This window comes from Eublepharis macularius, chromosome 13, assembly GCF_028583425.1.
Source record: "Eublepharis macularius isolate TG4126 chromosome 13, MPM_Emac_v1.0, whole genome shotgun sequence".
NCBI classification, from domain to species: domain Eukaryota; kingdom Metazoa; phylum Chordata; class Lepidosauria; order Squamata; family Eublepharidae; genus Eublepharis; species Eublepharis macularius.
The window spans coordinates 7,264,178-7,282,440 of NC_072802.1; the positions used below are offsets into that span (position 1 = coordinate 7,264,178).

At 50.9% G+C, this 18,263-nt stretch overlaps 1 protein-coding gene across 1 annotated transcript in view; it reads right to left on the minus strand.

Annotated features, from left to right (window-relative positions):
• SLC16A2 (solute carrier family 16 member 2) overlaps nucleotides 1–14,402 on the minus strand; it is a 132,829-nt gene extending 118,427 nt beyond the window's left edge. Inside the window, exon 1 of the mRNA XM_054996454.1 lies at nucleotides 14,123–14,402. Coding sequence (XP_054852429.1) covers nucleotides 14,123–14,402 — 280 coding nt within the window. The remainder of the gene's footprint in view (nucleotides 1–14,122) is intronic.
• Nucleotides 14,403–18,263: the final 3,861 nt, after the last annotated feature.

The following is an 18,263-nucleotide window of genomic DNA, read 5'->3' on the forward strand; positions in this document are numbered from 1 at the left end:
TGTAAAGCAAAAGTCTAGTGGCACCTTAAAGACTAATTTTTATTTCAATATGAGCTTCTGTGAGTCACTGCTCACTTCTTCAGATGTGGAACTCAAACTTAGAATCCTTCTTAGGGGGCAGATTCGGCAGGGTGGGGATTAGGATCTCGGATGAATTCTGTCATGAGTCTTTCAAGTGTAGATTCTTTATGTGGAAAAAGAAAACGTGAGAATGATTCTCAGGTTGACTTCCATACATATCTGAAGAAGTCAGCACTGACTCACAAAAGCTCATCTTGAAATAATTGTGCTAGTCTTTAAGGTGCCACTGGACGTCTGCTTTGTTTTGCAGCAATGAACTAACACAACTACCCTTTTGCATGAACATATCCATTTTTAGACAGAAGTATACTCTGATTTTTGTGGCCCTTTCACCTAATGGGACTAGATGGTCTTGGACAACTGGTTTTTATTGTTAATTTATTTTTATTGTAATCAAAATGTATTCTATGGTTTTCGTTTTTGGATCCTACAGAAGCTAGAAATCAATGAGTTTAGACTGGAGTCACTTTGTACAGGATTATACAGTAACTCCTTCCACCTTCCTGCTGCGATCCTGTTGGAATAGAGAAGCCCAGGGCTCATCTCGGAGGGGAACGCACCAGAACGGCGTTCCGGCAGTTCCCCCAAGTCAGGGGGCCTTGCCCACCTGACTTTAGGGCCATTTTGGCCTCGATTGGGGCCAAAATGGCCCAAATGTGGGCCAAAACAGCCTGGATCAGGTCGGTGCCATGCAAGGGAACCTTCCCCCATCCAGCATCGACCCAATCCTGGCCATTTCGTCCCCAATCTGGGCCAAAAGAGGCCCAAAATGGCCATTTTCAGCCATTTTGGGCCCGTTTTGGCCTGGATAAGGGCTGAAAAGGCCTGGATTGGGTTGGTGCTGGATGGGAGAAGCCTCCCCCACCTGGCAGTGATCCGGCCCCAGTTGTTTCAGCCTCGATCCTGGCCCAAAATGGCCCAATCGGACCAGGTCAGTGCCAGGCAGGGGAGGGTTCCCCCGCCCGGCTCAGACTCAATCCTGGCCATTTCAGCCCTGATCTGGGCCTGAAAGGCCCAAAATGGCCACTTTTTGACATTTTGGGCTATTTTCTGCTGGGATTGGGGCCAAAACAGGCAGGATTTGGTCGGTGCCAGGTGGGGGAAGCCTCCCCCTCCTGGGACCAACCCAGTCCCAGCCATTTCAGCCCTGATCCGCGCCGAAACAGGCACAAAATGGCAATTTTCTGCCATTCTGGCCCCATTCCCGCTGGGATCGGGGACAGAATGGCTGGGATCGGGTCGGTGCCAGGTGGCAGAACCCTCCCCTGCCTGGCACTGACCTGGTCCTAGCTGTTTCGGCCCTGATCCAAGCCCAAACGGGATCCAAATGGCCATTTTTGGCCATTTGGGGCCCGTTTTGGCCGGGATCAGGACCAAAACCGCCAGGATTAGGTCGGTGCCTGGTGGGTAATCCCTCCCCTGCCCAGCACTGACCCGATCTGGGCTGTTTTGGGCCCAAAATGGCCATTTGGGGCATGTTTTGGCCTGGATTGGGCCCAAAATGGCCATTTTGAGCCATTTCGGGCCTGTTTTGGCCTGGATTGGGGCCAAAAGGGCCGATTGGGCCACTGCCAAGTGGGGGAACGCTTCTCCGTCTGGCAGCAGCCAAATCCCGGCCATTTCAGCCCAATCAAGGGGTGTGGCATATGCTAATGAGTTATGCTAATGAGTTCCTGCAGCTCTTTCTCTACGAAATGACCCCTGGAGAAGGCTAACATGTGCTCAGGATGGGATGTGGATCCTAGCACATGTTCTCAGATATATTTATATTTGTATATCAAATAGTTGGGAAGGAGAAGTATTAATAACTTTACCTGCATAGTAATTTAGTTTGATATTTAGAATCCATGTTTGAATGACTGCTTGAATTGTTGCTTCTAAGCGCGAAACAATACAAAACAGTTTGTAGTTTATGTTTGTATGTTTTGTATGATTGTAGACTGAATTTTTTTTAAAAAGGAGGCTTGCTTAAAACTTTAATGAAAGTTGTTTCGGCTCACAAAGTAGATTTTTAGCTTACAACACTGCACAACTTAGAGGGAACATTGCGTTGGACTGTTTCTTTTTCTACATAAGAAAAGAATGAAACAAAATATCCTTTTGTCCATCCATCCTTGGTTTTCCATGTAATTCCTTACAAGCAAACGTTGACAAAACAACTGATTCTGGATTATAAAGGAGGCCTGGTTCTGCAAAACGCACTCCGAAAAATATCCACTTTCCCCCAGAAGTGTCACCTTGCAGCCAAAAAGCGAGTAGCAGTGCCTCTGTCCGCAACACTTCGCAGCAAGTTATCAGAAGAAAGGCCTTCGGCCAGCATGCTGAGATGCTGCTAAGCATCTGCTCTGCTCAGTTTTCAACATGGCCATCCTCCCAAACTCAGTGTGCTATTAGGGTTTCCTCCTGAGTCCACAGAGTCAGTAGGACCACAATGGGTTATATTCTGGTATGTCTCTGGACAACCCATTCCTCATTTGGACCCCATCACCAAGACCCCCCTCATTTGCACAAGAATCTCCACCTCATTTTCATCTTCCTACCAGCTGGTAATCTTAGCTGACCTAATTATTATGCCAAGCGCTCAGTACCTGAGCCAACTCATAGGGCCTCCACTATGGAATAAATCGCCTGGCAGCAAAAGCAATGCTGTTGATCCCACGCCTTGAAAAGCTTTTGCTACTCCAGTCTAATGTGTGGTACAGGCCAAATCCTGAGTAACAACAAATATGAGATACTTTGCCCAGACCTGGATGGCTCAGCCTAGCCTGATCTTGTCAGATCTCAAAAGCTAAGCAGGGTCAGCCTTGGTTAGTAGTTGGATGGGAGACCTCCAACGAAGATCAGGGTTGCAGAGGCAATGCCAACCACCTCTGTTAGTCTCTTGCTATGAAAAGCCCACCAGGGGTCACCATGAGTCAGCTATGACTTGAGGGTTCTCTCCACCACAAGATACATTAATCCTGCCCCCTCTCTAACATTCTGACCAGCCTTAGAGTCAATCAATAATAAACGGAAGGATCCAACTAGACACAAAATTGCACCCTTTGCAAAATAACTCAGAGAAGCTGAATAACTCTCATCAGATAGGTCTGGCTGAACTTTGACTTCAACTTCAAAAAGTTAAACTTAAACTCAGCTGTTCCGAATCAGTTTGAGAGGCTTTCTGAATTACTGAAACGGAGGGGAGATGACTGGGCGAGGTCCACTGACCGAGCAGCAGGATGAAGGGCAGGCAACAGCCACATGAGCAAGACGCAGAGCGAAGTCTGGAATTCTGCCCCGTCTCATACACTCAAGAAGATCGCGCTGCAGGAGGCCAAGATGCCCCTTCCGGGGGTCCCGAGGAACATGGAACGCGCAAGGAAGGCAAAGTCCGTTCACGAGTGCTTGGGCATGTCCGATGCCAGGCTGTGCCACTGCCAAGCAGCCGTTCGCACTGAAAGATTTTATTTATTTGAAGGTGGGCATGCCACACGTAACGTGATCCTTCACTAACTGCAACGCAAGTTATATTATTGTTTTGGAGGTGAAGGATACTCTATGTAGGGGAAAATAAGAGATTAATTTTCATGCACATAATGAGTAGTTAGGAATGCACTCTCCGTTAATTGATCTCTCCTCAGCCTGTGAGAGCTCAGAGAATGATTTCCAGTGTTTCGTGATAAAGCACAGGCCGCCAGTTATAATTATGTGGATTTGGACCTGTTCCTACTTCAGCATGATTATTACTGGAGTCTGTGGGGGTTGGGGGGGGGGGTCAAAGACTCTGTAAATTTTTAAAAATACAACAGATAAAGAAGTACCTAAAGATTTAGACTAAACTTTGGCATTTACTATCTTTGCAATTGTAGATTAGTTTTTATGACAGATCCATGAAATTGTGTATATGAATCTCAAGATGGGGATAATTGGTGGAGCTCAAGGGCAGGCAAGTTTTAACACGACCAGATTCCTTGTAGGAAACAGACTTTTTTCTCCAACCAGGGCTTTTTTTCAGTGGGAACATGGTGGAACGGAGTTCCGGAATCTCTTGAAAATGGTCACATGGCTGGTGGCCCCGCCCCCTGATCTCCAGGCAGAGGGGAGTTTAGATCAAAACTCCCCTCTGTCTGGAGATCAGGGGGCGGGGCCACCAGCCATGTGACCATTTTCTCCGAGGGCAACCCACTGAGTTCCACCGCCTCTTTTCCCAGAAAAAAGCCCTGTCTCCAACTATACATACAAGTAGCAGTTTTTTAAATCAATTGTGTGCAAGTTTCTACAGGATTAGACCCTTTGCAGGGGAGGGAAGGCTGGTTAGTTACATAATCTGTGTGGGGAACCAACGTGACCCAATGCGGATTCTTCTGTAGCATCCAGTTATGTGAGCAGTCCAGGCTCACTACCTCAATGATGGGCACACAGATATAATCAGTGGGCCTTTTGCTGCACCCAGACCAGGCACATATGAGAGAGGGGAAAATGAGATTCTCTTACAAGTCCTCTCAGGTCTCCTGCTTATTTCTCATCCTCCCAGCCTTCAGGATCCTACGCCTTCTCTGAGTCTCAGTTCAGGGACAGCCGTCCAGAGCTTTGGCGTTGCCTGACATCCCCCTTATGTATCTCTGCTGCAAAAAGAGAGAGCTGCTTTTGCTTCCTCCCAAGGGTCTTTTCAGACAAATAAACGGTGGGGGAGGGAAGAATTTTAAGAAAAAGCATGCCATTTTCTTTTCTCTTTCATTGAAATGTGAGGGGGGGGATCCACTTTTTATAGGGAAAAGTAGCATGACACAGCTGAGACCAAAGAAAGTTTGCACAGCAATCCTGCCTGCTGAGGTATCCACGACAGGGTAGAGGTATCTTGGCAGACATCCGATTCATCTGCTGGCTCTCCCAACACCGTCTGTCATTTGCTACATCTCTGTTGCTTCTTCCAGTGCACAGAAAATTAAACATAATGTTGGATGTGCACCTCTGATCCCCAGCGTCACCCCCTACTTGGCACTTTGCAATAAAAGCCTCTGCCAACAGATCCTGGAAGGAAACACTTTTCAGCTGCCAATTTATTCCTCATAAAGAATCCAGGGAGTTGAATTATCTAACTACATCTTTGTTCTTAAATGCACAGCCACATCTGCTTAAAAACTGGCACATGGACGACTGGCTTGAGTTGAAAATTTCCCCCAGAACGGGATGCATCATTCAGCATGATGGGAAGTGCATGAGATTCGCTGGGAAATCTCTGGCAGGAAAATGGAAGAAAAAAGGTCACTAATTCAGCCACTGGCATTTGCTAAAGCCGCACTGCAGCCAGACTCATTTTATAACCGAGATGTCAACGTGCCAGCAGTCCCTCTTTTCACGGCAAATGAAAAATTAAACATTAAGCAAAAGAATTTCAGTCACATCCAGAGGAGTTGGACAAATAAAAATGGGGAAAGGGTGCCATGCTAGATGGCTCATCATCCTTGCTGTCCCTGCAAAATTCCTGGAGTTTCAACTTACACCACAGAACCAGTGTGACCAAGCGTGGAGTGGGCAGGCAGCAAACTGGGAAGCAATCTTGTCTAGCCCTACAAAATAATCATTTTCAAGGAAATGCTATGCCCAAGTGCACCTGCATTGGCTTTTTGAAGCCCTTATGGCAAGAAGAACTCACCCATGGGGGCCAGCAGGGGTCCCTATGACAAAAATACATTTCCAGCCTACAAAGTATCATCTGGAGAACAGAACGGGCCCTTGAGAATACAGAAGCTGGCCCGATGCACTGAGGTGGAGAGAGCCCTCTAGCCATAGCCGACTTACGGCGACCCCTGGCAAGAGACTAAGGGAGGTGGCCATTGCCTGCCTCTGCGACCCTGGAGGTCTTCACTGGAGGCCTCCCATCCAATTACTAACCAAGGCCGACCCTGAATAGCTTCTGAGATCTGATGAGCTCAGGCTCACCTGGGCTACTGAGAGCATCATCAAAGCCCCACTTTGGCCACAGATGCCTCAGGAGGCCTGGGATGCCACACTCCCTCTGGCGGAAGACGGGTCCCCCATCACCAGGGGTGGACTGGCCATTTAACCTACAGCAGGAGTACCCAACATGGTGCCCATGAGTACCACTGGGTCTAAGTGTATTCAGATGGGGCTTTTGCCCGGCAGGCTTCTGATTGGTCACTGGAGATCTGATTGACTGCAGATTTTTTTAAAAAGTTGCTTCAGCGGCGGCAGCACAAAGATCACTACTGCGTGGCTGACGGTGTATGAAGGAAAATATTTTAAAACAATACATTCATTTAGAAAGGCATCCTGTTAAGCAGAGCTTCTCCCAGAAATGTGGAAGAGTCAATATCAGAATTATGCATAGCCTTCCCCTCTGACATTTTGTGGGGGGCTCTGCCTCCTGTGGCTGCCACTCTGTGGTTGTGCCTATCACCGTGCGCCAGAATTCCCAAGGTGCCAGCAGGCTCAAAAAGGTTGAGGACTCGTGACCTACACGGAAAGCTCCCGGTGGGCCACAGATCTGGAGGGCTGCAGGGAGCCCGGGGCAAGCAGAGCCAAGCTCCAGGAGCTCTGCAGGAGGTCCTCAGCTCAGGCTTGGCCAGTGGCACCAACGAGGGATGCTGGCCAGTGAGGGCAGCGCAGGAGGTGTGCACGTTCCCATCATCGGTGCTGAGTGGCCTTGCCTCTCTAGCCTGTAGCACTGCAGGGCCACTCGCTGTTCACTCTAAGGCCCTCTTAACTCCCCCATCCACTCCAGCACAACACCCAGGCACCGTGGCTCGGACTTGGACAAATGTTCTGGACATTTTGCTGTTTGTGGTCCCGTATTGGGAAGAGAGTAAAAGCAGTTCATCTAAAGGGTACACTGGAGACTCGCAGCAGCACTTGGTAATCTTTGTTGCATCCCATGTTTGCATAAGCTGTGTGGTATATTCTCCGAAACGCAAGGAACTGTGCTTTCTCTGTGCAGTGTTGTGAACAAGTGTTGTTTTTACAGCCTGACTCTAAATTTGAACTCTAAAGATCCTGCATTGTAGAAGATCAAAAGCAAGAGAACATGACTAGTGCAAGAAAAACACTGATAATTTAAACCATGTGTCCCTCTGTTATTGTCTGGACTGGATTTGCACCTTGCTGGTTGTTGTTCTTTAACCTAATAGCTGTCTTTATAGGAGTACAACTTGTACGTGGCACGTAGTTTCTGAAAGAATTTTCCAAATGCTCAGCCACCCAATCCACTAAGACAGGCAGGCTTTAGCCTCCATGGCACAACTCTCGATCACACACACACACAAAACACAAACAAACATATCTTTCAGTCTGGGTGACGCGACTAAGGCCATAAAGCCAGTGGCACAGCTGTGCTGAGAACGTGCTTACTGTTTATTTCCAGGTCCATACTTAGCCTGAGGCGGATATCAGAATGCAGCACAACATTTTCTAAAGGCATACGCGCACACACGGCTGAGTTCATTATAAAAAAGCAGACTGTGTCTTTCCAGAAAAGGCAAACAAGAATAAGCGGCATTCTAGTAACTTTTTTGGATCAGCAGCTTCTCAATTCAACATTTGCAGAAAAGGCAGTCACAGTAGGGCATCACGACCCCCAAGTCAGCCCCCCCGCCCGCCCTGGTTGAGATGCAACCCCAAGCACTCAGAATGCAGCTGGAGGCTGATATGAGGGAATGCGCTGCCTTTAAAAACAACAACAATCTTCCCTGCATGCGGAAAGCTGGCACACTTAGGACAGAATGCTTCTCTCTGGCACACTAGATTTCTATATGCAGGGAATTACAGGAATGCTGTTCCGTACAAAACAATTCCCTGCATATAGAGTATTAGCATGTCAGGTAGAGGTGTTCTATCACAGCTTAAGTGTCTGCTTCCTACAAGGAGGGATTCTTTTTTATTGAGAAGCATTTGTCCATGCAAGCTTCCATCTGCAGTATGAAAAGGTAGAGTCCATTCTGGGGGGGTGCCAAACTTCACAAGTCACAGGATATCCAATGCTCAGTTTCATTTTTATGTTAGTGAAGTCACAGGGGGTTCTGGGGTGACCTGGGAGCCCCCAAATGAAGGGAAGGGTACCTGGCCCAGACAGCTGTGCGTGGCACCTGACTTGGCTGCAGCAACATTGTAGGGCAGGCTGGCTGGGCCGGAGAGGTGGCATCAGCCCACCGGGACTTTTCACAGTGGTTACCAGCACCAACCTGCCCCAGGGGAGGCTCCAAAGCCTATCGGTGCAGTGGTGCAGAAGGGTTTTCTCCCCACGCCACTTTACTGCCTACATGTCTCCCCAAAGCTGCTATTAGCAAATGGGCCGTTGGGCCAGCTCTGTCTCCCTCTCAGCCTAACTTACTTCACAGGGTTGCTGCACAGGCAGTGAAGCCCACAGGGGCCCTGCGGAACTTGGGGAAAGCGCGGGATGCAACTGAAGCAGACAAAGATTAGGGAGCCCTAATTATTATACACATCCTCATAGGAAAAATATTGGTTAGGAAATGGGTTCTTCATTGAAATTTAAAAGCCAAAATAAAAGTTTAACCTTCGCCATACAAGCCCACACCATACCTCCTATCATGTAGTGAATGAACTGCAAACAAACAAACAAACAAACTGTATTAGGACATTCCTCATTCTAACCTGATGGTCTCTCTAGGAATGGATGCCTTCCGGTCACTTTGGCACTGGCCCAGCCTGCATTCCCAGCTCTCCCGTTGGCCAGCAGGGTAAACATGGACAAGGCAGGCCTGCGCTTTGTGCCTCCCCTCTACCTCGGCAGCTTCAGCTTTCAGGAAGATCAACCTCACCCTGAGCATGTGGAACATCTAGCAGAACAGGACACCACCGAGCCCCTCCTAAGTAATAAACAACACATACCCGTCCTTGCAACTCATTCTGGGCAGGCGTCACTCTCCCAAAGAGACAGAAGGTCCAATTTGAACACCGTCTCCCACCCCAAAGGCCCTGACCCAAAAGTGGGTTGCAAAATACGTGGAAGTGAGCCCCAGCCTTTTGCAGTTTGACTGATTTAGCGCATGCTCTGTTTTATTAAGTGGGTCACTATACCAAGCAAATTTGTGGGACACCAGACCAAAAAGGCTAGGAACTGCTGATTTTGAGAATCACTAGAGCATTGCTAGCCCAGGAGCTGTTAACACAACCAACTTCAAAGGGGCATAAACCTCATCTTATAACTACACGAAAAACTTGCCGTTATTAGCAAAAATTGTAAAAAGAAAACAGGAGATCATACTTTTTAAAAAATTAGGCCCAAATGAATTGTCACAAAATCAGGATCAGGTTTTCAAGTTCCCTAAAACCTTTTAATCAGGCTGAATGTTCAATACCAAAAAAAAGGGCGGGGGGTATTTTAGGGCATAATAGAAAAGGCCAAACTCGGCATCACGCAGCCTTCTTGAAATGGAGATCAGCAGGAGCCGTAGGCTCAATTCAATCAGATAGCGAAAGGTGCAAACTGATTTGAAGATGAACCAGATGTGGCCGGGACAGAGAAGCCAGAAAAGGCAATACTTCCTGGATATGCCGTCCACCAGGTGCCGCCTGCAGTGCTCAGTGGAACATGCAGGCCCCTTGAAATTGTATTGCGGACATTCAATACAAGAGAAGAGAAACATGGTAGTCCTTTGAGGAACAAGGTAAAGAGATAAATTTATTAGCAAAATATCCATCACAACGAGGGGGGAGGTTAGGAAAGGCTCCCGGGTTGTGCAGTGGATCGGCCAGATACATATTCCTCCCCTCTCCACTTGTTGGCTGAGGCAGAGCCATCCACAGTAAGGAGAGATGGGCAAGCATGCTGCCACCAGCTGTGGCACCTGAGGCCTCGGCTCAGTGGTAGAGCGCGAGCTCTAAAATTTCAGGTTCACCCCCGGGCAGAGCCCAGACAAAAGGCCTGGGAAAGGGGCCCTGGAGAGCTTTTGCTAGTCTGAACCGAGTTCTGGGCAGGCTGCATCCGTTTCCCAGCTCAGCATGAGGCACCTGCCTATGGCTCATGTATGGGGGCACCTGGCAGTTTTCCCCAGTGATACCAACACAGGTAATAGATGGCGGCAGACTCCCGTGATTAAGCTGAAGCCATCAAAATTTTTGCAAGCAACCATGTCAAATGCTCAAAAAAATGTTTGACAGGCATTTGTGAGCCTTTTAACACTTGCAGATAGAGATGGGCACAAACCGGGAAAATTCTGAATCATGCAGATCATGGTTCGCAGCGTTTCACGAAACACGAACTTTCAGGAACTTGCCCCAGTTTGCGAACTGGTTCGTTTAGTTCGTGAAAACACAGAGCCCCCTGACTCTGTGCTGAGCTCTGTGCCGAGAGGTGAGAGTTTGGGTAAGCTCATGTTTGGACAAGAGCTCCTCCCGAGAAAAGCACGACCCCTCTCCAGGGCTGATTTCTTGTGCTAAGTAGTAAAGATCCAAATAGCCAATAGTAGGCTATAAATTTAGTAACCTTATTCACCCACAGAGCAGGACTCAGGCTACCCGCTTTCTGAAAAGCCATGCTCCTTGACCACTCCACAGTTGCAAGCAAATTTTCTCCTGCCTTCAGTTCCCCCACTCTGAAAGCAACATTAAGAATAGCAGATCTCTCTGGTGTATTGTTGGGAGAAGGAAGATCCAGAAGTTTTGCCCCCTGCCCCTGAGGATCTAGGATGGGCTCCATATAACACAGAGCCATCTTCATTCAGCAACAACCACATGGCAGAGAGGGTATCTTTCAACACCTAACAGCGCCACCATCAGTAGAGTCACGCCTTTTTAAGTCCACAGGCTTAGAAGGGTGTAACTCGGCTTAGGCCTGCATCACACTTCAGAAGCCAGCCTTCTTGCCACAAAGGCAACCAACCAAAGACGAGGCTTATTCGGAGTAACATCAGCAGGCCTCATTTATGTTCACACCATTTCCAAAGGTATTTTGTGCACCCACGAAAATAATTCTGTATGTTAGCCCTGGGAAGAGGATGCCTAACAATATGCAGCATTCATACCCCAAACATGCATTTTGCAAACACACAAATTCCCCAAGTACTTCTGCAGGGGAGCAAGGGCTCCTGTGGAGGAGAAACACAGCTGTCCACAAAGCAACCCTTTAGCTCAGTGGCTTGCAATACTGCATTAGGAGCCCTGCGTTCAAATCCTGGCACTCAGCTTCACTTACTCTTTTCGGATGCGATCCCTGGCCATATGGAGGAACTGTTCACGCCCATCATAAGGACATGTTGACAAAGCAACTTGCTTACTAGCTAATTAGACACTACTCATAATCAGTACACAGATTACAACGTGTGCTGCGGACATTCAATACAGAGGAGACCAAAGGCCACATTAGACAAGACAGGGGTAGATCCCACGGACCTCCCCCGATCACACATAAGACATCGAGATAGCGACAGGCCGGAAGAGGCTGAAGCCGGACGCCCTGCTCTCGTATCAGAGTTTGGCTGAAGAGAAAAGTGGGCACTGGGCGCTGCCCCTCCTGCAGTCAAAGAAGAACCCCGTCCCTTCAGACTTGCCACTACACCTAGTTCATCCCTGGAATACAGGCAGCTGCTGCCTAAACACAGAGCGCATTGTTGGGAAATGAAAAAATGAAACTAAATGGGCATGGGAACTTCTGTTTTTAGCCGACTTTGGTGCGCACAGTCAGTATCCAAATCTGGGTTTGCTGTTGAATTGTGTGTGAAACAGCCCTGAGGAAAACATGAACACCGATTGCTTTGGCCTTTCAAGGGGAGACAGCTGGAATAAAGCTTGCTAGTCTCTGAAGAGCAACCAGACTTGTTTATTGTTTTGCTGCCAACAGAACAGACTACTACCATCTACATGAGTGTGCCTGCATCAGCAAGTGGGTTAGTAGTACAAGCTCTTAACCACTAGTAACTTTTATAGACTTACTGACACAGCGCTGCGAGATCAGTGAATTTATCTGTGTCATCTGTAGTCTAACTTTGTCACTGAGCCCAAGCAGGATTTACCCAATCTAAGTCACGGCAATCAACAGGATGGGACATCCAATAAACAATGCAACGGGAATGGGTTGCAGAAACCTGAATGGACAATGAAACCCCAGTCGGAGGGACACCCCACAGGGTCTGAGACCCTATTCAGGAGCTGGCCCGAATGGGTCAGAAGTTCTTTATCTAGCAAAAAAAATCTTGCACGTTACACAAGCAATCAATGCAGAGGCTCCTGGCAGCTAACTTTTTACAAGTTATAGTACGAGATAAACGATATTAGGAGACAACCGGACGTATTTATTACACCTGACATTATTCAACAGAGGAGCATCCACCTTTGGAATGGTGGTGTGGACTGTCTTTCTGTGCAGGTGCGCTTTCCTCTCCAAGGTGGGAATTTAAGAATGAAGCAACCATTTTAATGCTAGAAGTACAGATAAAGAATTCAAAAAGCAGGGCCAGCCATTTCTGGGGAATGCGAGTGCTGCCAGGCTGCTCTGGGAAATCCAAACCAGGGAACACAACCCCTTGGTCTAGTCCAGAAATCTGGGACAATCTGCTCTGGGGAAGGGAGCAGGAAATGGCCCCAGCCCACCGTTTCCACACGGGACGTCTCTCTCCTTTGTTCCAGGACGATGCAGTCGGGAAACACTTTGGGGGACACAAATTCTTTCTTTTCATACAAGAAGATACAAACCTGGGCCCACAAAATTAGTTGTAACTGGAGCAACAACATGGCTTCACTAAATCCTGTTTACAAGACTTTTGGCTTTTTTTACCCAGGAAAGTGGGAAGGGAGGGAAGGTCCCTATGAAGATGAGAAAGACAAAAATATTTTCTAAATAAATAAATGAAGTATGAAACCAACCCAACTGCTAATTCCAATCCAGCCACTGAGTGGAGAGGTCAGAGTTTGGCTGAACAAAGAACACTGTGGGAAGCCAAAACCCCAGGCCTGGAGCCCGTGGCCAGCCAGGGTGAAAGTACCCGGCCATCGGCTTCCATCCTGAAGCTGCCGAGCATCAGACTACACTGCAAGTCTACATGCACCACGCTGAGACGTGGTATGATGTTTTAACATGTTACATAATATCATGAATAAAATACAGTCATCTCTTGACAGCAAAAAAACAAACAAAACCACACATGACTTCTGGGCTTCTGCTTTGTTGTTAGTGGAATCTGCAGTCCCCCACAGGCATCATCTGAATGTGCCTAACTTCACCTTATGTTTCAGGTGGGTGGCTGTGCTGGTCTGTAGTAGAAGGGCAAGATTCAGGTCCAGGAGCACCTTAGAGATCAACGAGATTTCCCGAGTATGAGCTTTGGAGAGTCTGATGGAGGGAGCTCTGACGCTGGAAATGCCGCTGGTCTTTATGGTGCTACTGGACTGGAGTCCTGGACTCTTCAGCGTAGGAGTCCACCCCTGTTTCCACTAGAGTCTTCCCAGCCTCTCTACTCTTTTGTCAGATCCTGCCCCCCATCTAAGACTTCCAGCCAGGACCCATAGCACGTCCAAGCATGGGGCTCCCCACATTCTGGGCAGCAGCATATATGAGCAACAGCTCCACTGTGGGGCATGAGGGAGCACAGGGCTGGGGGGGGTAGCAGCGTGATTCCTGACCTTGCCCCATTCTTTAGATGGGTTTTCACACATGTGTGTATGGGGGGGCGGGGTTGTATCTCTCATTGCCACAGACTGGAGGCAAAGCAACCCCAACTGGTGGGCCAGGAAAGAGTGACTACACACAGCGCCAAGGACACCGTCCACACACAACACAGTGGGTTGCGTTTGCTTGCACGGGGGCGTGCGCGTAAAAGGGCCATCGTCGCGCCGTAAAGGAGCGTGCGGGGCAGCAACCAATAAGCCCGGGGGCTTCGGGGGTTCTCCAGCGCGGCCGCGGAGGCGCCGGGAGGCTGGGCAGCGCGGCGGGCAGGGCGCAGGTCTCCTCCCGGCGGCGGGGGAAGGCCGCCCCGAACCGCCGGCACCGACCACGCGCCCGGCGCCGCTCCGAGCGGGCGGCCAGAGGCAGGCGGCCGCGAGAGGCTTTCCGCGCAGCCCCGCGCAGCCCCCCGGCCCGGCTCACCTGTCTTGAACTCCAGCGTGGGGTCCTTGCCGGCCCCGTCGGCCTCGTCCTGCAGCAGCACGTAGAGCATCCCGAAGGAGTTGTGGATGCCGAAGATGGAGCCGTTGCACCAGGTGGCGGCCAGGACCACCAGCCAGCCGAAGCCCCCCTCGGGCGGCGTGAAGCCGGCCGGCCCCGCCAGCCCCCCGCCGCCGCCCGCCGCCGCCGCCGCGCCCACGGCGCCCTCCGCCTCGTCCTCCTCCTCCAGGGCCCCCTGCTCGGCCGGCCTCTGCGGCGCCATCGCGCGGGCTGCCTCCCTGCCTGGCTCAGCCCAAGGGGGCGCCTCGGGGCGCCGCCGCTGCCTGCGCCGCTCCGGCTCGCTCGCAGCCCGCCCGGCCAGACGCGCCCGCCGCCTCCTGCCGCCGCCGCCGCCTGCCTCTCTCCCGCGGCCGCCCCGGCGTCATCCCGCGGCCGCCTCCTGCCGCAGCCCGCCCGACCCTCCCCCGCCGCCGCGCCACTCCCCCCGCCTTGGGGCCGCCTCCCTCGGCCCGGCCCGGCCCGGCCCGGCCGCCGCGTCGCGGCTGGGGGCGGGCCGGCCCCGAGCCCTCCCCCGGGCGCCGCTGGCCCTCTGGCCAAGCTCCGCCCGAGGGTCGCCGAGCAAGCGGGCGGGAGCGCGACGAGGCCGGAACCTGCCCAGCCCGGGGCTTCGGCTGCACAGTCGGGGCGGGCGGGAAGGCAACCCCGCGCGAGCGGACGCCGGATCGGGACCACTTCGGGCCGGGGGGCGGGGCTGGGAGTGACCGGCGGTATCGCTGGACCGGCGGGGGGGGAAACGGGCTCAGGCGGGGCGGGGGGCGGCGGGAGCTCCGGGCGGGGCAGCAAAGCGCCCCCCCCCCCGCAGTGCGCGAGCGCCGAGCCGGAGGAAGAGTCGGCTTCCTGCCGGGGAGGGGCGGGCAGCCGAGGCCTCCCGGGCGGGCTGCGCATTCGCCGCGCTTGCTGCGTCCGAGGGGCGCCTGCCAACTACGGGCCGCCCGCCCGGATCCGGCCCGGCCGCTGCAGACGGCGTGTTTTCTGGACACGTGTCGGCGCCTCCTCCCCGCGGCCCCCTTTGTTTGTTTACCCGCGTGTGGGCGAGGCTTGCGCCGCGCCTGGCGCCTTTTAAACCGGCCGGGCGGGGCAGGGGAGGGAGGGGGGAGGCGCCTCTCGCGGCTTCTGCCGCCGCTGCGAAGGGTGCGCGGCGCGGGGCGGGGCGGGGCCGGGCGGGGCCGGGCAACGCCGCCGGGCAGCCCGATGCGCCGCCGGCGACGCCTTCCAGCCCGCTGGAGCGCCGGGCAGGAGCCCTGCAGAGCCGCGAGCTGCCGCCGAGCGTTTGCTCCCTGCGCTGGCGCCGGGCGGGCAGAAGAGCCGCGTTCGAGTCCCGGGCCCGAGGAGCTTTCCGGGTGGGATTATTGTTCTCCCTGGAGACGACGTTTGCTCGGTTCTCGGCTGGGCCTCGCGCAAAGGAAGAGGCTGTGCTTGGACTTGGGGCTTGACAGAGAGGGGGCAAAACAGGCTTTGTAAATCAACCCGAAGGGGGAAGAGAAACCCCCGAAGAGGCCTACAAATGCGTCGGGAGGAAATGAGTATTGAAGGCAGCGCTGGCGGGGGGCTTCCACGCGGAGCCCTTCGGGGAACTTGAGGGCTTTCCCTGGCTCTGCTGCAAGTTTGCCCAGACCTGCATTGGCCCTGCTTTTCTGGAAAGATCAAACCTAAAGCAGGTGGGAGGGGATGTAGCTGGGAAAGGGTGGGTTTCCACATCTGACATGGTTTTAGTATTGTTAATTTGCTTAATTTATACCCTGCCTTTCCCCCCAGCAGAGCCCTGGCTCCATTTCAACCTCACAACAGCCCTGTGAGGAAGGTGGTGCAAGGCCACTTGGCAAGTTCTCACAACAGAGTGGAGATTCGAACCTGAGTCTCAGGGATCCTAGTATGATACTCTATCCACGCCATCATACTGGCTCTACCTCACTGTCCCTTGCCCCCCCCCCTGCAATTAAAGGGCTTTTTGCTGGTTAGTTTATTGGAAGTAGGTAAAGGTGTCTCTCTGGGAACCAAGATCAAGATAATCCAAACTATGGTATTCCCTATTACTTTATATGGGTGTGAAAGTTGGAAAGCTGACAGGAAGAAAATTGATTCATTTGAAATGTGGTGCTGGAGGAGAGTTCTGCGGACACCATGGATGGTCAAAAAGACAAATAAGTGGGTACTAGATCAGATCCAGTCTGAATTCTTCTTAGAAACTAAAATGACAAGACTGAGGCTATCATACTTCGGTCACATCATGAGAAGGCCAGATTCTCTGGAAAAGCCAATAATGCTAGAAAAGTAGAAGGCAGTAGGGAAAGAAGAAGACCCAAACGAGATGGCTGGACTCAAGAAAAGAAGCGCCGTCCTCCAGTTTGCAGGCTCTGAGCAAGTCTGTTAATGAGAGGACGTTTTGGAGGTCTTTCCTTCATAGGGTTGCTATAGGTCGGAGCTGACTTGATCGCACAGAACACACATATTTGTATAGTTTATTAACACTATAGCAATATACCTGTTACTGATTTTTTTAAAAGGCAAAAAGCTACTGGGCAGGAGGTGGCACAAAGAGATGCTGAAAGTAAAGCCCCTGCCTGGAAGCTCCTCGGCTGCTGCAAATGCCTCTCCAGTGGAATCAGAACTGGGAGTCATCCCTATGTGGAAAACAGCAAAGAGTCCAGTAGCACCTTTAAGACTATCCAACTTATTTGGAGTATAAGCTTTCGAGAACCACAGCTCTCTTCTGATAAATAAATAAGTTGGATAGTCTTAAAGGTGCTACTGGCCTCTACTATTTTGCAACTACAGACTAACACAGCTAACTCCTCTGGATGTATATCCCTATGTGGGGCGTTAAAGGGTGGCAGAGGACAGGGTAATTCTGAAGCAAGCCCTGAAGATTTATTGACTCTTGAAGGAGAAGATTTGGGAAGGGGGATTTCCAAATTATTCCCCCTCCCAGGCTGGTACTATCAACATATACATCAAATGGCTGTCCCCTGTTACAATCCCAAAAGCTGCAAAAGCAGCCCCCCCACACACAAAAGGGGAGGGTTTCCTATATACTCAGGGAGACCCATAAATATGCAGCAAAATTCAACCTTGCAAATTTTCCTGAAGGAAAGAAAAATAGCTTGATGAGGCCTGAACAGGCCCCAGGAAGGAGACACAGAATATTGAAAGTCAGTTCAAGAGAGAAAGTGCGGAGGACATGTGAACGTGCTCAAAGCTTAGAGCATCCTGCAGATGTTTTGGAGGGTGGAGGGAACATCTAAATTCTTCCCGGGGGGGATCCTCGTGGCCCCTGGATTATTGTTGTAATTGTATTGCTCTTTCCAGATAAGTGATGCATTTTCCAATGAAGACTTCCAGTTCAGAAGGAAGCAGACCCAGAAGCGGATCAGCTGCCTGCTTTCTACTTCCTTCCTTGCAGAGAGATGGAGTGTGCAATCCTAGACAGAGCTGCCCCAGACAAATCCCATGGAAATCAATGAGCTTTGACTGGAGTAATTGCCTAGCACTGCACTGTTAAGTTTTGAAGAGGAAAGGGGGAAGAGAATGCTCTAACTGGAGAAATGCACAATTCATAAATTTTTAAAGAGTCCAGTAGCACCTTTAAGACTAACCAATTTTATTGCAGCATAAGCTTTCAAGAATCAAGTTCTCTTTGTCAGATGCCTGATACAGAGACTGGTCTGTATCTGTATCAGGCATCTGACGAAGAGAACTTGATTCTTGAAAGCTTATGCTGCAATAAAATTGGTTAGTCTTAAAGGTGCTACTGGACTCTTTTTGATTTTGCTACCACAGACTAACACGGCTAACTCCTCTGGATCTTTGACCATACATTTTTAGACTCCAGCCCTGAGTTGGTCAAGAATCTGGGAGCCAGGGTGGTAGGACCTAGTGAGATAGGGGTGTGCGTATCCTGTGGGGCACAGCCCCTCCCCAGCCCTACCTGTGCACTAAAGTTTCGCAAAAACCCAGCTCCGAAGATATGGATGGTCTTGTTTAGGGATAGATCAAGATGGGTAGCCGCGTCAGTCTGTTTGTAGCAGTAGAAAAGAGCAAGAGTCCAGTAGCACCAATAAGACTA